This window comes from Bos mutus, chromosome 4 (assembly GCF_027580195.1).
Source record: "Bos mutus isolate GX-2022 chromosome 4, NWIPB_WYAK_1.1, whole genome shotgun sequence".
NCBI lineage: Eukaryota > Metazoa > Chordata > Mammalia > Artiodactyla > Bovidae > Bos > Bos mutus.
Window position 1 is genome coordinate 3971178 of NC_091620.1, and position 17214 is coordinate 3988391.

The 17214-nt window shown below is 52.9% G+C and overlaps 1 protein-coding gene across 2 annotated transcripts; it reads left to right on the plus strand.

Annotated features, from left to right (window-relative positions):
* Nucleotides 1-4118: 4118 nt before the first annotated feature.
* On the plus strand, nt 4119-16912 carry INSIG1 (insulin induced gene 1). Of its 2 annotated transcripts, XM_070368985.1 has the most exons (6): nt 4119-4266; nt 4907-5338; nt 7448-7572; nt 8757-8923; nt 9463-9562; nt 15038-16912. In XM_070368985.1, exons 2-6 carry the CDS (start codon nt 4930-4932, stop codon nt 15065-15067), a joined length of 831 nt encoding a protein of 276 aa, XP_070225086.1. In that variant the 5' UTR covers nt 4119-4266; nt 4907-4929; the 3' UTR covers nt 15068-16912. The 2 variants fall into 2 exon arrangements, with proteins under 2 accessions (XP_070225086.1, XP_070225085.1); XM_070368984.1 differs by lacking the exon at nt 9463-9562.
* Nucleotides 16913-17214: the final 302 nt, after the last annotated feature.

Consider the following 17214-nt stretch of genomic DNA (forward strand, 5'->3'; position numbering starts at 1 on the left):
TCAGTTCTTCGGCGCTTAGCCTTCTCTACAGTCCAATTCTCATATCCATACATGACTACTGGAAAAACCACAGCTTTGACTATACATCCCTTTATTTACAAAGTGACGTCTCTGCCTTTTAATATGCTGTCTACGTTTGTCATAGCTTTCCTTCCAAGGAGCATCTTCTAATTTCATGCCTGCAGTCACTGTCCACAGTGATTTTGGAGCCCAAGAAAATAAAATCTGTCACTGTTTCCACTTTTTCCCCCATCTATTTGTCATATGATAATATATATTATATGTGTGTCTAGTGGCTCAGCAGTAAAAAAATCCTCCTTCAATGCAGGAGACACAAGTTCAATGCCTGGGTTGGGAAGACCCCTTGGAGGAAGGCATGGCAACCCACTTCAGTATTCTTGCCTGGAGAATCCCACGACTGAGGGGCCTGGCAGTCTACAGTCCACGGTGTCCCAAAGAGTCGGACATGACTGAATTGACTGAGCATACACGATGGTATGATCACTCACCTAGAGCCAGACATCCTGGAATGTGAAGTGGGCCTTAGAAAGCATCACTACAAACAAAGCTAGTGGAGGTGATGGAATTCCAGTTGAGCTATTCCAAATCCTGAAAGATGATGCTATAAAAGTGCTGCACTCAATACGCCAGCAAATTTGGAAAACTCAGCAGTGGCCATGGGACTGGAAAAGGTCAGTTTTCATTCCAATCCCAAAGAAAGGCAATGCCAAAGAATGCTCAAACTACCGCACAATTGCACTCATCTCACAAGCTAGTAAAGTAATGCTCAAAATTCTCCAAGCCAGGCTTCAGCAATATGTAAACCGTGAACTTCCTGATGTTCAAGCTGGTTTTAGAATAGGCAGAGGAACCAGAGATCAAATTGCCAACATCCGCTGGATCATGGAAAAAGCAAGAGAGTTCCAGAAAAACATCTATTTCTGTTTTATTGACTATGCCAAAGCCTTTGACTGTGTGGATCACAATAAACTGGAAAATTCTGAAAGAGATGGGAATACCAGACCACCTGACCTGCCTCTTGAGAAACCTATATGCAGGTCAGGAAGCAACAGTTAGAACTAGACACGGAACAATAGACTGGTTCCAAATAGGAAAAGGAGTACGTCAAGGCTGTATATTGTCACCCTGCTTATTTAACTTTTATGCAGAGTACATCATGAGAAACGCTGGACTGGACGAAACACAAGCTGGAATCAAGATTGCCGGGAGAAATATCAATAACCTCAGATATGCAGATGACACCACCCTTATGGCAGAAAGTGAAGAGGAACTAAAGAGCCTCTTGATGAAAGTGAAAAAGGAGAGTGAAAAAGTTGGCTTAAAGCTCAACATTCAGAAAACGAAGATCATGGCATCGGGTCCCATCACTTCATGGGAAATAGATGAGTTAACAGTGGAAACAGTGTCAGACTTTATTTTTTGAGGCTCCAAAATCACTGCAGATGGTGACTGCAGCCATGAAATTAAAAGACGCTTACTGCTTGAAAGGAAAGTTATGACCAACCTAGATAGCATATCGAAAAGCAGAGACATTACTTTGCCAACAAAGGTCCATCTAGTCAAGGCTATGGTTTTTCCTGTGGTCATGTATGGATGTGAGAGTTGGACTTTGAAGAAAGCTGAGTGCCAAAGAATTGATGCTTTTGAACTGTGGTGTTGGAGAAGACTCCTGAGAGTCCCTTGGACTGCAAGGAGATCCAACCAGTCCATTCTGAAGGAGATCAGCCCTGGGTGTTCTTCGGAGGGAATGATGCTAAAGCTGAAGTTCCAGTACTTTGGCCACCTCGTGTGAAGAGTTGACTGATTGGAAAGGACTCTGATGCTGGGAGGGATTGGGGGCAGGAGGAAAAGGGGACGACAGAGGATGAGATGGCTGGATGGCATCACTGACTCGATGGACGTGAGTCTGAGTGAACTCCAGGAGTTGGTGATGGACAGGGAGGCCTGGCGTGCTGCAATTCATGGGGTCGCAAAGAGTCGGACACGACTGAGCCACTGAACTGAACTGAACTGATATATACCTACAGGGAAACATATCTCCATGGACTTATGCAGGAAATGAAAAGAATGGCCAGGATCCCAATTCCCTTGAGTCAAAAAAGCTTTGAACTTTTGGGAACAAAGTACATAGTGGTGACCAGGGCAGAGAGGGGAAAACCTGTCCTGCCCACCCAACAGGCAGAGCAGAAGATGGAAGACTCTTCTGTGCACACTCCTGCTTTGGCTGGGCCAGGCTCAAGCAATGGAAAATAAGTCACATTATTAGCAAATGCTGTCTTGATTGAACATAAGCATTCAAAAGCAGTTTTGGTTATAATCCAGTGTCAACAAGTCTTTTACGCTTTTATAGAAGTAGATTAGGTGAGGTTCATGCCAGGTTGGCACCTTGGACCGGGGTAGTGGGGGGGAGTAAGCGGGGAGGCGGCGGTGTATGACATCCACACAACCAGGCTGTGTCTAGCCAGTCAGGCAGAAGAGATTTAGAGAAACCAGTTCTGACCCTGGGATAACAGGAAATGTCTACTGAGCACTTCTCAAGTTACCTAGTGAAACATCCTTATGGGCCAGGAGAGTAAGCACACCCCCTGAAAGCATTACTTTTCCTTGAAGTCTCTGGATTATCGTTCGTGTGAATCCCATCCTCACCTCCACCCCCAAAACGAAGTTTGAGAAATGTTGGTGCCTCAGGAAGGCTTTTTTAATCTTCTGGCATTAAGTCAGAAACCCCAGTGTTGAAGAGATCACACAATATGGCATTTCACATTGCCTAAGCCTGTAGGGTCTCTTGGCTGTGAGCGGATTTGCTATTTAGAGCACAAACTTCCTCTCAATCTCTGCTCACCCGCAGACAGTGGGAAAAGGCCGGAGTTTTTCTACTGTTGTTCAAGGACATTTTAAATAATACAATCTTGCTCAACGAGATGTGAGTTTTCAGTTGGCATGGGGCCTGCCCTCCTGTTTAGATGGCCAAACTCATGTGGCAAACAGGATATAAATATATGACATCAACAAGATAAAATAATCTCATTTTTATCCCAAGTGGTTTTGATGGTTTGTTTTCCACTGAGAGACAGTTAGAAACTAGAAGAAACTATTTTATGAGTGAAGATTTCATCATTTACCTTTTCATAAAAGGGCTCGTGTCAGAAAAGTTTTCTGAACCACTCTGGTGCCTGAGAAACACGGTTGAGCCCTTAGACGTGCCAGCACCTTCTGGTCATTACAGGCACTAACCCACTTTATATCAGCAGGTTTGGTGGCCGGTCAGGAGCCTCAGACAGCAGGGCACTGAACGGAAGTCAGAGCATCACCACGTGACACGCCGGGGCAGAGAGTGACCATCTGGAGGGGAGGCTTTTGAACGGGTCATGCCTGGGACTGGGTCCGAAGACTAAGGTCTTCCACCACCGGACGCCAGGCCCGCGGCTGCCAACTGCTGGGAAACCGCCCTCCCGCGGCCGCCGTCCACCCGAGGCCTCGGGCGCTCTAGGCCAACCCCGTCCGTCCGTCCGTCCGTCAGTCAGCGCTCCTTCCCCTCGGCCGGTCTATCGGTCCGTCCGTCAGTCAATGCTCCCTCTCCTCGGCCGGTCCATCGGCCCGTCCGTCAGTCAGTCAGTGCTCCCTCCCCTCGGCCGGTCCATCGGCCCGTCCGTCCGTCCGTCAGTCAGTCAGTGCTCCCTCCCCTCGGCCGGTCCTGCGGGCCGTCCGTTAGCCAGCCCCCCTCCCCGGCTCCATCCTCTGCTCAGTCCGTAGGTCCCCCCGCCTGCCGTCCTCTCGCAGCTCTGTCAGTCGGCAACCCGCCCCCTCCCCCCGAGCCAGTCGGCCAGGCAGTCCCACATCACTCCCGTCACCCCCTACCCCCGCCCCCAGCTAGCGTCCGGCCCCCGGGCGCGCTCAGCCCGCCGTCCGTCCGTCCGCGCTCCCGAGCCAGCGCGCCCCGCGCGGGGCGGTGGTGGCGTGTAATGACGTCATATGGGCCGCCTGCCCGCGATTGGCCGCGGCCGCCTCACCAGACCCCGAGCGGCCGGGCACGCGGGCGGGGCGGAGCGCGCGGAAGCCACGCCCCCGGGCGGCGGGCCCGGCGGCCGGCCGGGCGCGGCCACGTGACCCGGGGCCCCGCCGCCCGCCTTATAAGCGGCGCGGCGCGCGGACCGCCGCGGGCCTGACTTCTGGTGGTCTGGGCCGGTACACTCCTCCGCGTCCCTCCTCCCTCGGCGAGCCCGCAGGCGGGCGCCCCTCGGCCAGGTACGCGGAGCGCGGCGAGGGCGGCGGGGTGGGGGCTCCGAGGCGGGCCGGACTGGGATGTCCGGGTGCCGACCCCTCCACTCCAGAGCCTCCCTTCTAGGCCGCTTTCCTTTGGGGGACTCTCGGGCCTGGGCCCCAGCCCTGACCCCAGCCCCGGTCCCTGCGCGGGGGCCCAGCACCCGCGACCCCCAGGTGCGCTCTGCTGGTGCGCCTCCCGGATCGGGAGGACCCCAGCAACTTGTCCTGGGACAACCTGCCCCAGGTCCTGCCTGGCTGAGTCCATCTCCTGCAGACGGACGGGGTCTGGAAAACTTCTGGACTGGACGGGCCAGAACTTCAGGGCTTCTGTGGAGGGGCGTCGTGGCGGGAGCGCAACGCTCAGATGCACCTAACCTGCCTGCCTCGGAAAGCAGTCGGTGCATCTGCCTGGCCGGGGCTGTGGGCAGGATCCTTGGCAGCTGCTCCCAACCCCGGGGCACCTGCCCGGTGTGACTAAGTCCCGGAGGGCCTTGGGGGTTTTCCTGGACCTGCTGGTGGTGAACCAGAGCAGAGCCCTCCTTGAGTGGGCCTCCCTGGACCTGACCTCCTTTGGAAGTGAACTTGATCTGGGTTCCACCTCCACGCCCCCTTTTCGTTCTAGGAAAGCCTGCAGGCGGGTGGCTCATGCCCAGACTGGACGACCACCTCTGGAGAGGTCCCTGTGCCAAGGGCACGAAGCTCAGAAGCCACCCGAGGGCCAGCGCCAGAGGGCTGGTGGCCAAAGCAGGAGAGATGATCAACTCCTCGGGGTCAGGCCCCTCTCTGCTGGCAGCCCATGGCGCCCTGGGCACTGACCCCGCTCACGGGCCTCAGAGCGCTGGTGTGGGGGGCCAGGGCAGCAGCGGCCACGTCAACAGCTGGCATCACCACTTGGTGCAGAGGAGCCTGGTGCTGTTCTCGGTGGGGGTGGTCCTGGCCTTGGTGCTCAACCTCCTGCAGGTCCAGAGGAACGTCACCCTGTTCCCGGACGAGGTCATCGCCACCATCTTCTCCTCCGCCTGGTGGGTTCCTCCGTGCTGCGGGACAGCAGCGGGTGAGTAGACACTGGAGATGTCTGTTGGGTTAGGAAGTGTGTTGGGCCTCTGAGAACTGTTTATTTGAGAATGGAACCATCCACAGAGGGGCGGTGTGCCTCTCCAGTGAGCGTATCTAGAGGAGAAGGGGCGAGAGGCAGGAGCCCAGATGCCAGGACTCTGGATGCTGGTGATGGGGACCAGGCGGGGCAGTGATTGGCTGTTCCTCGCCCGTGCCAGGCTGACCGAGGTCCTTCCCTCTTTCTGATCTGGCCCTGAGGACAGTGTTGAGGGGCCCACAGCTGTTACCCCGAGCAAGCCGCGCCATTGGCCACCAGCGGAACTGGTGAGCCGAGGAACTGCCACGTGATTGGCTGGCCCTGGGAACATGCTACCAGCCGGGCAACCGAAAACAAACCGTCACGTGGGCGAGTGGGCAGAGCTGCCCCAGTGGCTTCTTGCACTTCCTTTTTCAGATGGCCCTGTGAACGTGTCAAAGCCAGGCCTTTCCCCTGCCCCCCTCCAAAAAAAAACACCGGGGTCCCTGGATGAAGGAAAACAAATCTTATTCAGAGTTTAGCCAGCCACAAAACCTGACCCAGAGTCTGCAGTCTTAACAGACTAGACAGATGGACTATACCTCTGAGTAAAATTTCTTGGTCGTCTGGCTGGTTTTAGGTAAAAACACTGAATTGATCTCAGCCCAGTAGGGCGCTTAGGACTTCTCTGGTCACCCAGCGTTTGCTGTGGCCTAAGGTCTGCCGGTGGTTGAAGTGCAGCGAGCAGCCTGCCCCTGGCGGGCGTCCTGGGCTAGGGGGCAGGACAGGTGTGGACCTGGGTGACCAGGCCGGCTCCTGGCTGCTCCGTGGTTGGCGTTTATGGACTGTTTGATATGTTCTGCTTCCCCTGGTCCTTACGAGACTCTGCTGCAGCTCCATTTCACAGCCGTGGGAACCACAAGGGGCCACGCCGAGTGGCAGGCCCGCCGTCCATAGCTGGGTGTGTCCCCTGCACTGGGAACGGTGCCTCGTCAGCAGCCTCCCTTAGAGCAGGGGCAGGCCCCAGGCTGGAGTGGGGACCCTCAGGGGAGGGGTGCTGTGGGGAGAAGGTTCGCACCGTTCTCAGGAAGGTGGGCTCCTGCTCTGTTTTCTAAGCCCTGCCAGCATGCCCTTTTGGGCACTAGGCCCAGATGTGCACTTCCGTCTTCATTCTCATATGATACAGTAGTTTTTTTGACTGAAACAGTTGATCTCAAAACCGTCGAACCATTTGGTTTAGGCTTTATTTGTAACAGAAGCTTCAAGGAATTCCAGGGATATCTGTACGTGATGTCTGGTACCCTAGCTGCTTTTTTTAAGCCATCGGTCAGGAGCATAAAGGGAAGATTCCATAGTACATTTTCACCTACTTGAATCTGAAAGGTTAAGGTTAAGATATAGTGACTTAAGTGATAGAACTGTTTGGGTTCCATTTTTCAAGACTCCAGAATTATGGGAATTCCCTGGCGGTCTAGTGGTTAGGACTCAGTGCTTTCACTGTGGTTGTCCAGGTTCAATCCCTGGTCAGGGAACTAAGATCCTACAATCTATGCCATGTGGGTCCCCACCCCCCTCAAAAAAAAGTCCAAAATCAGAACTGGATAAAATGTATTATGAAATTGGAACTATTTCATCGACTCTTGGCCTGAGGCTGTGTTGCTTGTTCCTCTGTTTGGGACCTGAACTGGGCCCTTCTCGTGGGACACCAGGGGCGCCGTGCATGACTCTCAAGCCTCAGTACCTGGCTGACTCCACCTGGCCTGCCTCCCGGCCAGCCACCAGCAGAAGTGCGGGGGTGCTTCCCATGTGGATAATTAAACCCCTGGCTCCATTCCTTCTATAGGTCAAGCCAAACAACCCCAGTTTTATTTAAAATTGTACAAAATGATGTGGATTTTTTGGTTTGTATTCAAGGAGAACAAAGATATAACATTAGTTTAAAAATAAAAGATGTAAAGTTAGTTTAAATATCTGATGGCTGGTAAATCTAGGAAAGGGAATGGTTTGAATATCGCGTTAATGATCCCCATGAGGCAGTCGCGTCGTCTCTGCTGGCGTGCTCAGACCCTGCCGTCTTGTCTTTCCCCGCAGCTGTGGTCGGCCTGCTGTACCCCTGCATCGACAGTCACCTTGGAGAGCCACACAAGTTCAAGCGCGAGTGGGCCAGCGTGATGCGCTGCGTGGCCGTCTTCGTTGGCATCAACCACGCTAGTGCTGTATCCTAAGACGTTACTGTTAATGGGTGTCTGTCACGTCCTGGGTCAGTTGAGCTGATCTCTTACAAGCATGATTTCAAACCACGTTGCTCACTTTCCTCTCAGCAGAGCTTTCAAAGTGATCCTGAAAAGTCCTTTCAGTTCATTTCAGGAGACAGTTAAAATGACCCTGGGAACAGAGTGGATATCTTTAGTCTGTCCCTTTCTTGGTCACTACCTGTTGGATCCTCCGAGTTGGTTTGGTAAATTCCCCGTCCATTTCTGCCTCCCATCCTTCCACGGTGCAGACCTGGTTCCTGTGGTGCAGTGAGACGTTGCGGGAGCGTCACTCTTCTTGGCTGACCCTTCCAGAAGGCAGAGCAGAAGCCCATCTGCTTCTCCGCCCTCCCCGGTCATGACCAGGGAAGGCCCAGCGCTGATCAGAGGAGGTGGCCTCAGGAATAGGGTTCCCAGTGGAGGTCACATTCAAGGTCAGGTTCTGGCGTCCACCAGTGGGCTGCCTGGCAAAACACGGTGCAGTTTTCAGGAAGACGGGCCATGGTTTACCAGGCGTCAAGACATTTATAGTTTCTTTCTGACAGCGAGATTATATTTTTAAATTCTGGAGAAAGCTGTTTTTAGAGTTTCTGCTGCTTAAATCTGCTTTACCCTGATTTTAATGATAAGAATGTCAAGAAAAGGTATTACAAGAGAGCCTGGCTCTGACACATTTGTTTTGTCCCCTGTTGGTAAAGTAGTGTTGTGAAGGAGGCCAGCTGTGTCCCCATCAGCTGTGACCGTGTCGTGTTGAATGCCATTCCAATGAGGTGTCTCCTTGCAGACACAGAGTAAAGACTGTGCTTGCTCAGTTCAAACTGCTAATAAGAACAGGAAATAAAAGTGGGACTGTGGATGACTTACTAGAATATAGTTGTTTCGTGGTTGAAATGAATCCAAGCAGGGTTTTATGCATAGTTTTTAATACATTGACTGGTAAAGTCAAGTTTTTGACGCAGGGATCCCAGAGATGCCCCAGGTCATCCTGATCAAGTAGCCTTGTATCCAGCACATGCTCTCTGCAGCTCACTGGGCAGCATCTGAGGCTGGAGAATTAGGTGGTGCACACGTGTAGGCTCCGGGGCTCGCTTGTGTGTCTTTGACCGTGTTAGAAATTGTTGCACTTTTCCTTAACTTTGCGTCACCAGAAACTGGATTTTGCCAATAACGTTCAGCTCTCCTTGACATTAGCAGCGCTGTCTCTGGGCCTCTGGTGGACATTTGACCGTTCAAGAAGTGGCCTGGGGCTGGGCATCACCATCGCCTTCCTCGCCACCCTGATCACGCAGCTGCTGGTGTACAACGGAGTCTATCAGTAAGCACGTGCCCCCAAGTGTCACCTCTGCCCGGGAGCTGTCAGTCCAGTTTTGCTCAGAATACCCACGAAGCTTGAGATGCCGTGTTGTTTGTAATTACATGGCATGAGCTTAGACGTGAAATCTTTAAAAGCACTTCTTATTGTTGATTCAGATAAAAATGCACCATCTGTAATTTAAGGACAGCCAAGCCACGGTGGAGAGCTTTGCATTGTCCTTCAGCCTCTTAAGCTGTGTCCAGGTCCTTGTGACCCACGCTGGGCTGCAGCACACCGGGCTTCCTTGTCCTCCACCATCTCCTGGAGCTCGCTCAAACTCATGTGCGTCGAGTTGGTGATGGCATCCAGCCATCTCATCCTCTGCAGCCCCCTTTTCCTCCCGCCCTCAGTCTTTCCCAGCATCAGGGTCTTTTCCAAAGCGTTGGCTTCCCGCGCCAGGGGGCCACGGTGGGCGGCGAGCGTGGGTGTCACGTGCTCACGTGGCTGGTGTGCTGTGTGCCTGCCCGCCGCGCAGGGCTCATGCCTCCCTCTCCCTGCAGGTACACGTCCCCAGACTTCCTCTACATCCGCTCCTGGCTGCCCTGCATCTTCTTCTCGGGAGGCGTGACGGTGGGGAACATAGGACGACAGCTGGCCATGGTGCGTAGTCCCACGGGCGCCTGATGCTGGCTTGCAGCTGGGCCAGCTGGGTTTGCCTGGGACGCTATCACTTGTGTCAGTACGTGTGTAGGCAGGAGCAGCAGTTACTCAGATGAGCATACACTTTAAAAAGGCGCATCCCCAGGCCATTCTTGGCTAACTTGTAAAGGTTCAGGGATTTGTAAGCTCACAGTGAGAGCTGCTGAGGAACCAGAGCTCCCCTCACATGACGGATGCTGTCAGCGGCTTTTCTGAACTGCTTCTCCTGTAATAACTGGCAGAGACGAGTTACAGAAATGGCTAACTGAATGATTTATGATGAGTTTCCTCCCCGGCTTCACGACTCGGGTACAGACAATGCCGTGCTAGGGGAAGGGAGACACGCCAGGCCCATGAGAGTGCGGGCGGGGCTGGGGGGCCGCTGAGTGTCCCTGGGTGGGTGGACTCCGGCCTGGACCTTGTCTAAGGACTAAAGGGAGAGACACTGAGTCCCAGACGGAGCCGTTTCCCAAGACCCAGAAAGGCAGACACAGTCAGGATACCTTGGCAATTCTGTTTGGGAGTGAAAGATCGCGACACTTGAGCACTTTGATGAAGGAGCGTGCAACATGGACATTTAACTGTTTTGAATGGACTTCAACTCGAAGGCTTAAATAAAATGAATTTTAAAAAGAAAAGGAAACTAGAGTCTTATAAGGGCCATTTCTCTCAGAGACACACTCTGGGACTTCCTTAGAAACTTGTCTTGGTCCCTCATGCTTTTATTTTAAAAAGAGGACATTTATTTGTGCCCCCTGAGCCTGGCTTGGGAGCCGCCTCCTTGGCTGTTTGACAAGAATGGAAGTAGTTTAGAAAGGGAAATTTGTGATGTGTCCCACTGGCTCCTGCGTCCACGCCATCATTCCCCCACCCCGACCCTTGTGATGGTCTGGACCCGCCGCCAAAACCAGAACGGACCACGGTTTGTCTCAGGACCCCTTGTGAGCATGCGCGCGGCCCTGCCCTGTGACCACAGCCTCGCGACACCCCTGTGCTGATCCCGCAGCCCTGGGGATTCCGGGGAGAATGAGGCAGCTGCATGCTCGCCGTCCGCCTTGATGTTCATTTCGGTAGTATTTAGTTAGGATTCTTAATAAGGCTTTTGAGATGAGGTTGTCTTCAGCTCCTGTGACTCTTCATGGAGTTAAAGTTGACAAAATTCAGCCAACTGGTTATTACTTCAGGAGGAGGGGTGGTTGCTGTCATAGGTTTATGATGAAGGTCTTCTGAACAAATTTTGTAAAGAAGCGTCCTTCCGATAGAGGTAGACGCTGCATACCAGGCACAGGCTCGTAGCGCCAGGAGTGGTTGGAGGAGACGCACAGGAGCCACACGGCCATGCCTTTGGCAGCAGCACTAACTGAAGGTGCTTTTAGCAGCTGTCTTTCCATCTTGTCTTACTGCTGCTGTTCAGTCGCTCAGTTGTGTCTGACTCTTTGCGACCCATGAACTGCAGCACACCAGGCTTCCCTGTCCTTCACCATCTCCCAGAGCTCGCTCAGACTCATATCTATTGAGTCAGTGATGCCATCCAACCATCTCATCCTCTGTCACCCCCTTCTCCTGCTACCTTCAGTCTTCCCCAGCATCAGGGTCTTCTCCAATGAGTTGGCTTTTTGCATCAGGAGCTTCAGCTTCAGCATCAGTCCTTCCAATTAATATCCAGGGTCCATCCCTTTAGGATGGACTGGTTTTTTGTAGACACTTTCATTTTTTTTGAAAAGATGAGTGAAAGTTTTTAACAGAACTTAAGATAACTGGCATAATTGTAATTCCCCTTTATTAAAGATGTTTCTTTTTTTTACTCTTCAAAATTGGGGACAGTCTTATCTTTGGATGTTACTGTTGTGTCTTGAAACTGGAAGAGGCTGGTGAGCATTGCAGTCATCAAAGGGAAAGAGCCCCCACCCCGGTCTCTGAGTCCAGCCCTCCTGCTGTCTTTCCACCCGTGCACATTTATTTATGTGTGTATTTGGCCACGCCTCGTGGCTTGTGGTATGTTAGTCCCCAACCAGGGCCTGGACCCCAGCCCCAGCAGGGTGAGCTGCTGATGGGGAGACCGGTAGACTCCTCAAACGTGTGAAGCCAGAGGGGCAGTCACAGCTGGTTTTACAGATGCCCCCTCTGCTGCATCTTGAGGAAGGGCAAGAGCAAAGCACCTTTGCCCGAGTCCCCAGACCCCAGCAGAGGACACGGTCTGCATGATCACAGGCAGGGTGGTCACAGCTTGGGTCGCAGCTGTGTTTCTGGCACAGTCAGGGAGAGGATGAGGGAGGGTTACTTCTGTTACAGCTACTCAGGGCCCAGGAGTGAGGCACGGGGTTCAGATGGTCTGAAGGGGTCAGCCAGTTGGACTGGCAGAGGCGTGCAGTAGTGAGGAGCCGTATTGGTGGGGGCGGGCAGGGGGGCGCTCTGCAGGAAAGAAGTGGCCACTTCTGACAAGTAGGTGGTTGGGGTTGTTCTTTTCTCTTTTGTAATTTTAAAGTTTACCATTGTTCTGTAGTTGACCCTTGAAGAACAGGTGGATTAGGGGCACCAACCCTCGTAGAAATTGAAAACCTGAGTGTATTGGATGAATCCTGTATTGACGGATACAACCAACCAGGGACCATGTTGAAAAGATGCGTCTAAGTGAAGCCTTGTTCTCAAAGCCTTGTTCAGGGGCCAGCTGTACTTGTAACTGCAGCACTGGCATGTGTACAGGAGCCCGTGGCTGTGGTCTCTGCAGCGGGCAGACCTGTATCAGGAGGGGGGCAGGCCCGTCAGCTGTGTCCTGCGGAGGTCGTCCACGGGGCGGCCACTGCAGGACCGTGGCCCTCTGCCCTTGCGCAGCGCTGTCTGTGCACTGGGAGCAGAGCCTTGGCCCTGGGTTGTGGGTGACAGGAAGGCAGAGAATCGGTCCCCCACCCCCTGCAAAGCCCCCAGACCTTCATCCCCACCCCGGCCTCCCCTCCTTCAGTCTGTCCTGCCTGGTCCCTGCCTTTCTGTTTGTCTCTTCCATCCTTCAGGGCATCGTAAATGAAATAAAGTGACATGAACGTTGCTCAGTTATGTCCAACTCTTTGTGAACCCATGGACCATACAGTCCATGAAATTCTCCAGGCCAGAATACTGGAGTAGGCTACCTTTCCCTTCTCCAGGGGATCTTCCCAAGCCAGGGATCAAACCCAGGTCTTCCGCATTGCAGATGGATTCTTTACCAGCTGAGCCACAAGGGAAGCCCAGCAATACCGGAATGGGTAGCCTGTCCCTTCTCCGAGGGATCTTCCCGACCCAGGAATCGAACCAGGGTCTCCTGCATTGCAGGCTGATTCTTTACCATCTGAGCTATGAGGGAAACCCCTCTTAAATGACTCTTTCCTAAAAGCAGTAGGGAATCTTAAAAAGCCCCGCTTTGTCTGGCAGGAATTACACAGCCTTCACGGCATATCAGTTGACCTCTGAACCTGACACCGACCCCTCCTCTTCACAATCCCTCCATGCACTTCAGCCTTTCCTGCCGTCTCCGTGGGATGGCGGCCACCTTCCCACAAGGTGCTGTTGTTGCAGGAGCAAAAAGTATGTGAAGCCAAAATTGTATTTTTCATGAGACTAGAATTGGAAGTGTAGGAAGTTATATTTGGTTCAGATTGCATCAGGGCTGAAGAACGAAAAATATATTTATAATAAGGTTTGTCTTAGAAACCTGTAACCACCCATGACTTGACCGTCCCTGCCGGAAGGACCTTCTGCTCTTCCCCACCACCCAGCAGCCAACAGCTGTGATGGGCTGGAGCAGGGGCGTGGCCTCTGCCCTCTGCCCCTGCCTGACCACCCACCACCCAGTCCTGGTCCCCCGGAGAAGTACCCAGGGCCGGGCACGGAGGCTCGTGCCCCCCAGCGCGCTGGGGTGTGCGCCCTGATGGCTTGGGTTTGTGTCTCTGTGGAGTCTCAGAGCTCAGCCTGGACAGCGCGGCACCTTGCTAGACTCTCTTGAGCAAGTTAAACATTTTTTTTAAAGAAAGAGTTCGAATACTTTAGCCAGGTTTTTAATTTTTTTCTTCTAAGAAAGGGAAAAAGCTAGTAGCTGCTATGTGAAGGTGAGCTTACTCATCACTTAGAATTGGAAAGGACTCGGGGCCTTAAAAATGGGGTCGCTTGGCACCTGGCTGACGGGCCTGTTTGCACGTCCATGGCCACTGTCCTCGCTTTCAGAGCAGCCACCCTGCAGCCCTCGGACAGAGGACACTTCTGAGACGTATTCTCACAGCAGCGTTTCAGGATGAATTTTTGGTTTGAAACGTCTCCAAGTGAGACTTTGTAGTGGAACATGATCTGAGCGCAGAAGAGAAAGGGCTGCAGCCATGGACCCAAGGTGGGCGCCTATCAGTCCGCTCGGGGCCAGAGTGTCCCGTGTGACGCGCCTGCAGCCCGCCCCCTCCCATCTGCTCAGTTCTGCCCATAAACGTGCTTCCTGGCCCGGGCAGGCGTGCCCCAGAGCCACAGGCTGGCTCTGCTTGAGTGTTCAATGGTTCACGTAGCTTTTTCTGTATGGTATTTGTCGTCCGCCTGTAGGTTTAAACGGGAGTCTGTAGCATCATTTTATCGAGTTCGTGTCTGTTGTCTGCAGATGAAAGTCTCTTCTCAGAAAAAGTAAGGCTTCGCACTGCCGCATGAGGAGTGTGGCCCTGTTCCCAGAGCCCAGGCCCCGGACGCCGCGTCTCCAGCATGCCTCTCCCACTGCGGTGCGGCGGCTCCTGGCCGTCATGGCCGTGGTGTCGTCGGGCTGACGTCCACTGGCACTTGGTTGAGTCCTGCAGTGGCAGTATGGGGGCAGGACTGTCAGCCCGCTTTGGAGATGGGGGTTGGAGCCCAGGAGGCTGAGCGCCTGGCGTCTGGTGCAGAGCGGGCTGGCCCTTGTGGCTCGCTCAGCCTCTCAGCAGGGGTCAGGGTGGACACGCAGGGACCCCGGCTCTGGCAGGAGGCAGGGGGCTCTCCTCACACAGCCCCGTGACCTCAGGAAGGTCAGCCTCTGGTCTCGGACCTGCTGCTCCAGTGGGGTGTCCATCCTCGGTTGAGGGCCACCAGGCCAGGCCCAGACACCGGCCACAAGTGTGGGGTGCCCTCTCTGGGTGTCTGTGCTGTTCGGCGACGAGACGTGCATAGACACAGCTTCTGGGCAGCAGTACCACCTCCTGTCCTGCCTGCTACACCCCCGCCCTGCCTGAGCGGGACAGACCAGGTCTGCTGAGATGTGGGCTCCCAGCTCAGGGCCCCGAGGGCATCACTGTGGGGCCGGGGGAGCCTGTCTGCTGCTCCGTGATTCTGGTCTCCACCCTCGCCTCTGGCGCAAAGGGATTCTTCATCTCTCACTTTGTAGGGTCCGCTTAAATTGCTAAGTAAAACACGCACACATACAGCGCTAACATCCTTTTTTTTCTCTCTTTCTCCACATAGGGTGTCCCCGAAAAGCCACACAGTGATTGAATCCTCAGGCGCACGGATCCTGAAGAGTGGCAAGGTTTGGGGAGAAAGTCCGCGATACTGGGTAGTGACGAGACTATCTCTTTTCCTCAGTAACCTCTTCAGATGGGGCTGACTGTACCAGTGACTCCTGGAAAACACTTCACCTGTTTCAGAGCAGCCGAGCGGGTGGATGGCCGCTGGTGGTGGGACGGTGCCCCCGCCCGCGTCCACTGGGGGCACCACGAGCAGGCCGGCTGGGCACCGGGCCCCGAGGACTCAGTTTCTCGTGTTATTAAATGCCAAGTTGCCATGTTTGCTAGCCTCGAACTAAAGCCTGACTGCCAGCTCTGGTTCCGTGTCAGCGCCCCGGGGACGGCTTGGTGGTGCTTACAAAGATGAAGTGTGGTGAGACAGGAATATCACTCATCCAAAAGATTTTAAAAATAGGGCTGTGTTATGAAAAAAGAGAAGGCAGGGGTGGCAGCAAGCGCAGGGTGGCCGTGCCGGGCAGGCGGGCATGGCGTGCCCTCGGTGCCCGTGTAGGGTGCTACGCAGACAATCCTGCAGAGGAGGCAGTGAGTGGGAGGTTGTGGCTCTGCGCTGCAATGGGTTGGACTTTCCACCCTGGTGTTCACGGAATCCGCACCGTCTCGAATGGGGCGCCCGTCGGCCACACGTCTCCGTCTTGGCCCAAACCTTGCGTTTTCTTTGCTACTCAGAAGAAGAGACGGCTTTTTCCCCACAGCCCTATGGGATCTGCAATCTGTGATTGCCTTGTAAAAAGAAGAGTGCGCACGTCACTGCATCACATTCGGTGTCTCTAAACCCTCAAAGGACGCGGTGAGCACAGTGTACTCACTCAATGGCACAGCCCACGTTGGGCCCGGTGTGCAGGTCCTGGGCCTTCGACTTCAAGTGCAATGTATAGGAAAACCAATCTGAGCCTTGTATTCTCTTTAAATATTTATTATTATTTTTTTAAACGTGTGAGATGCTAAAGAGGGTTCTCCATTTCAGTGCTGCATGGAGGCAAAATTCAGCAATAATTTCTTTTCAGCTGTGAAGTTACTTTGTTGTGCCCTCCCGCCCAGCCCCAGTCCTTTGAAATACTCCCAGTTTGGGGGTTTAGTAAACTTGTAATTTTTACTTACAAATTCACCCTTTCTGTATTTTGCAATTTAAAACATTTTGGTTGTTTTGAATCCTGTGAATGTGGCTTGATGGTAAGATTCCTCTGGCAGCTGGCAGTCGGGGGGCTGGGGACACGGGAGCCCCTGCCGGCAGCCGTGGACTCTGCGAGTCCCTGGCTCCTCTCACCCGATGGTCCCCATCTCAGTTTGCTTTTGTTTTAAGGAGGATATCCTGGAGTAAATTTTAGGTTACTGTAGCGACTTTGTTTTAGAGGAATTTTGTTTAAAAGAAAATAGTACCATTCTGAACTTTGCGATGACCCCCTTATGACATTTTCTGAAAATGAAAACCATCAGCTATGCGAAAAGATTTTTCAATGAAGATGTCAGCGTTTGTGAAAAAACCAGAAGTTATTAGATGAAAGCAGTCATTGAATCTTTCCAATATACTTGATCATGCACAATGAGTATTTTTCTCTCTTAAACTGGAAATAAATCTATGTCTGTTAGAAGCAGTATAGCCAAAAGATGTGAATCTGAAGAATTTTATTGCCAATATTTTCTAGCAAGTATGTGAACCAAAGTCATTTGAGTTTGTGAAAATGTTAAATAGTATGAGCAAAATTTGCACTATACCAGATTGGAACATCTAGTGAGATTCACATTCATACTAAGTTTTCAGCATTGTGTTCTTTTGAATTCATTTTTTTTACTTTTATTAAAGGTTCAAAACCAAGCATTGGATTTATGGGTTTTTCTTTTAAAGGGAGGAGGGGGAATTCCCTCTGTAGGATAGTCACATTTGGAATAGAAGAATATTTTATAGCTTTCCAAAATTTACTAAGTTGCCACACAATCTCTTGGGAAAAATATTTTTTCCTCATGGTGGAAACGGAGGTGTTTAACCTCCCGCGCCACCCACTGATTCTGGGAATTGGGACGTCTTCTCCGGCCTGCCCGCCCCCAGGAAGGCTGTCCTCCATCTTGAAGTGAGAGGGCCCTTCTCCTCATCCTAGGACACGGGGTGTCTGGGCACCC

Coding starts and splice junctions, on each gene's coding strand:
- INSIG1 (XM_070368984.1), top strand. CDS start 4,930: ATGCCCAGACTGGACGACCACCTCTGGAGAGGTCCCTGTGCCAAGGGC. Junction 7,573..8,756: donor GCATCAACCACGCTAGTGCT/GTATCCTAAGAC, acceptor TTGCGTCACCAG/AAACTGGATTTTGCCAATAA. Junction 8,924..15,037: donor GTGTACAACGGAGTCTATCA/GTAAGCACGTGC, acceptor TTCTCCACATAG/GGTGTCCCCGAAAAGCCACA.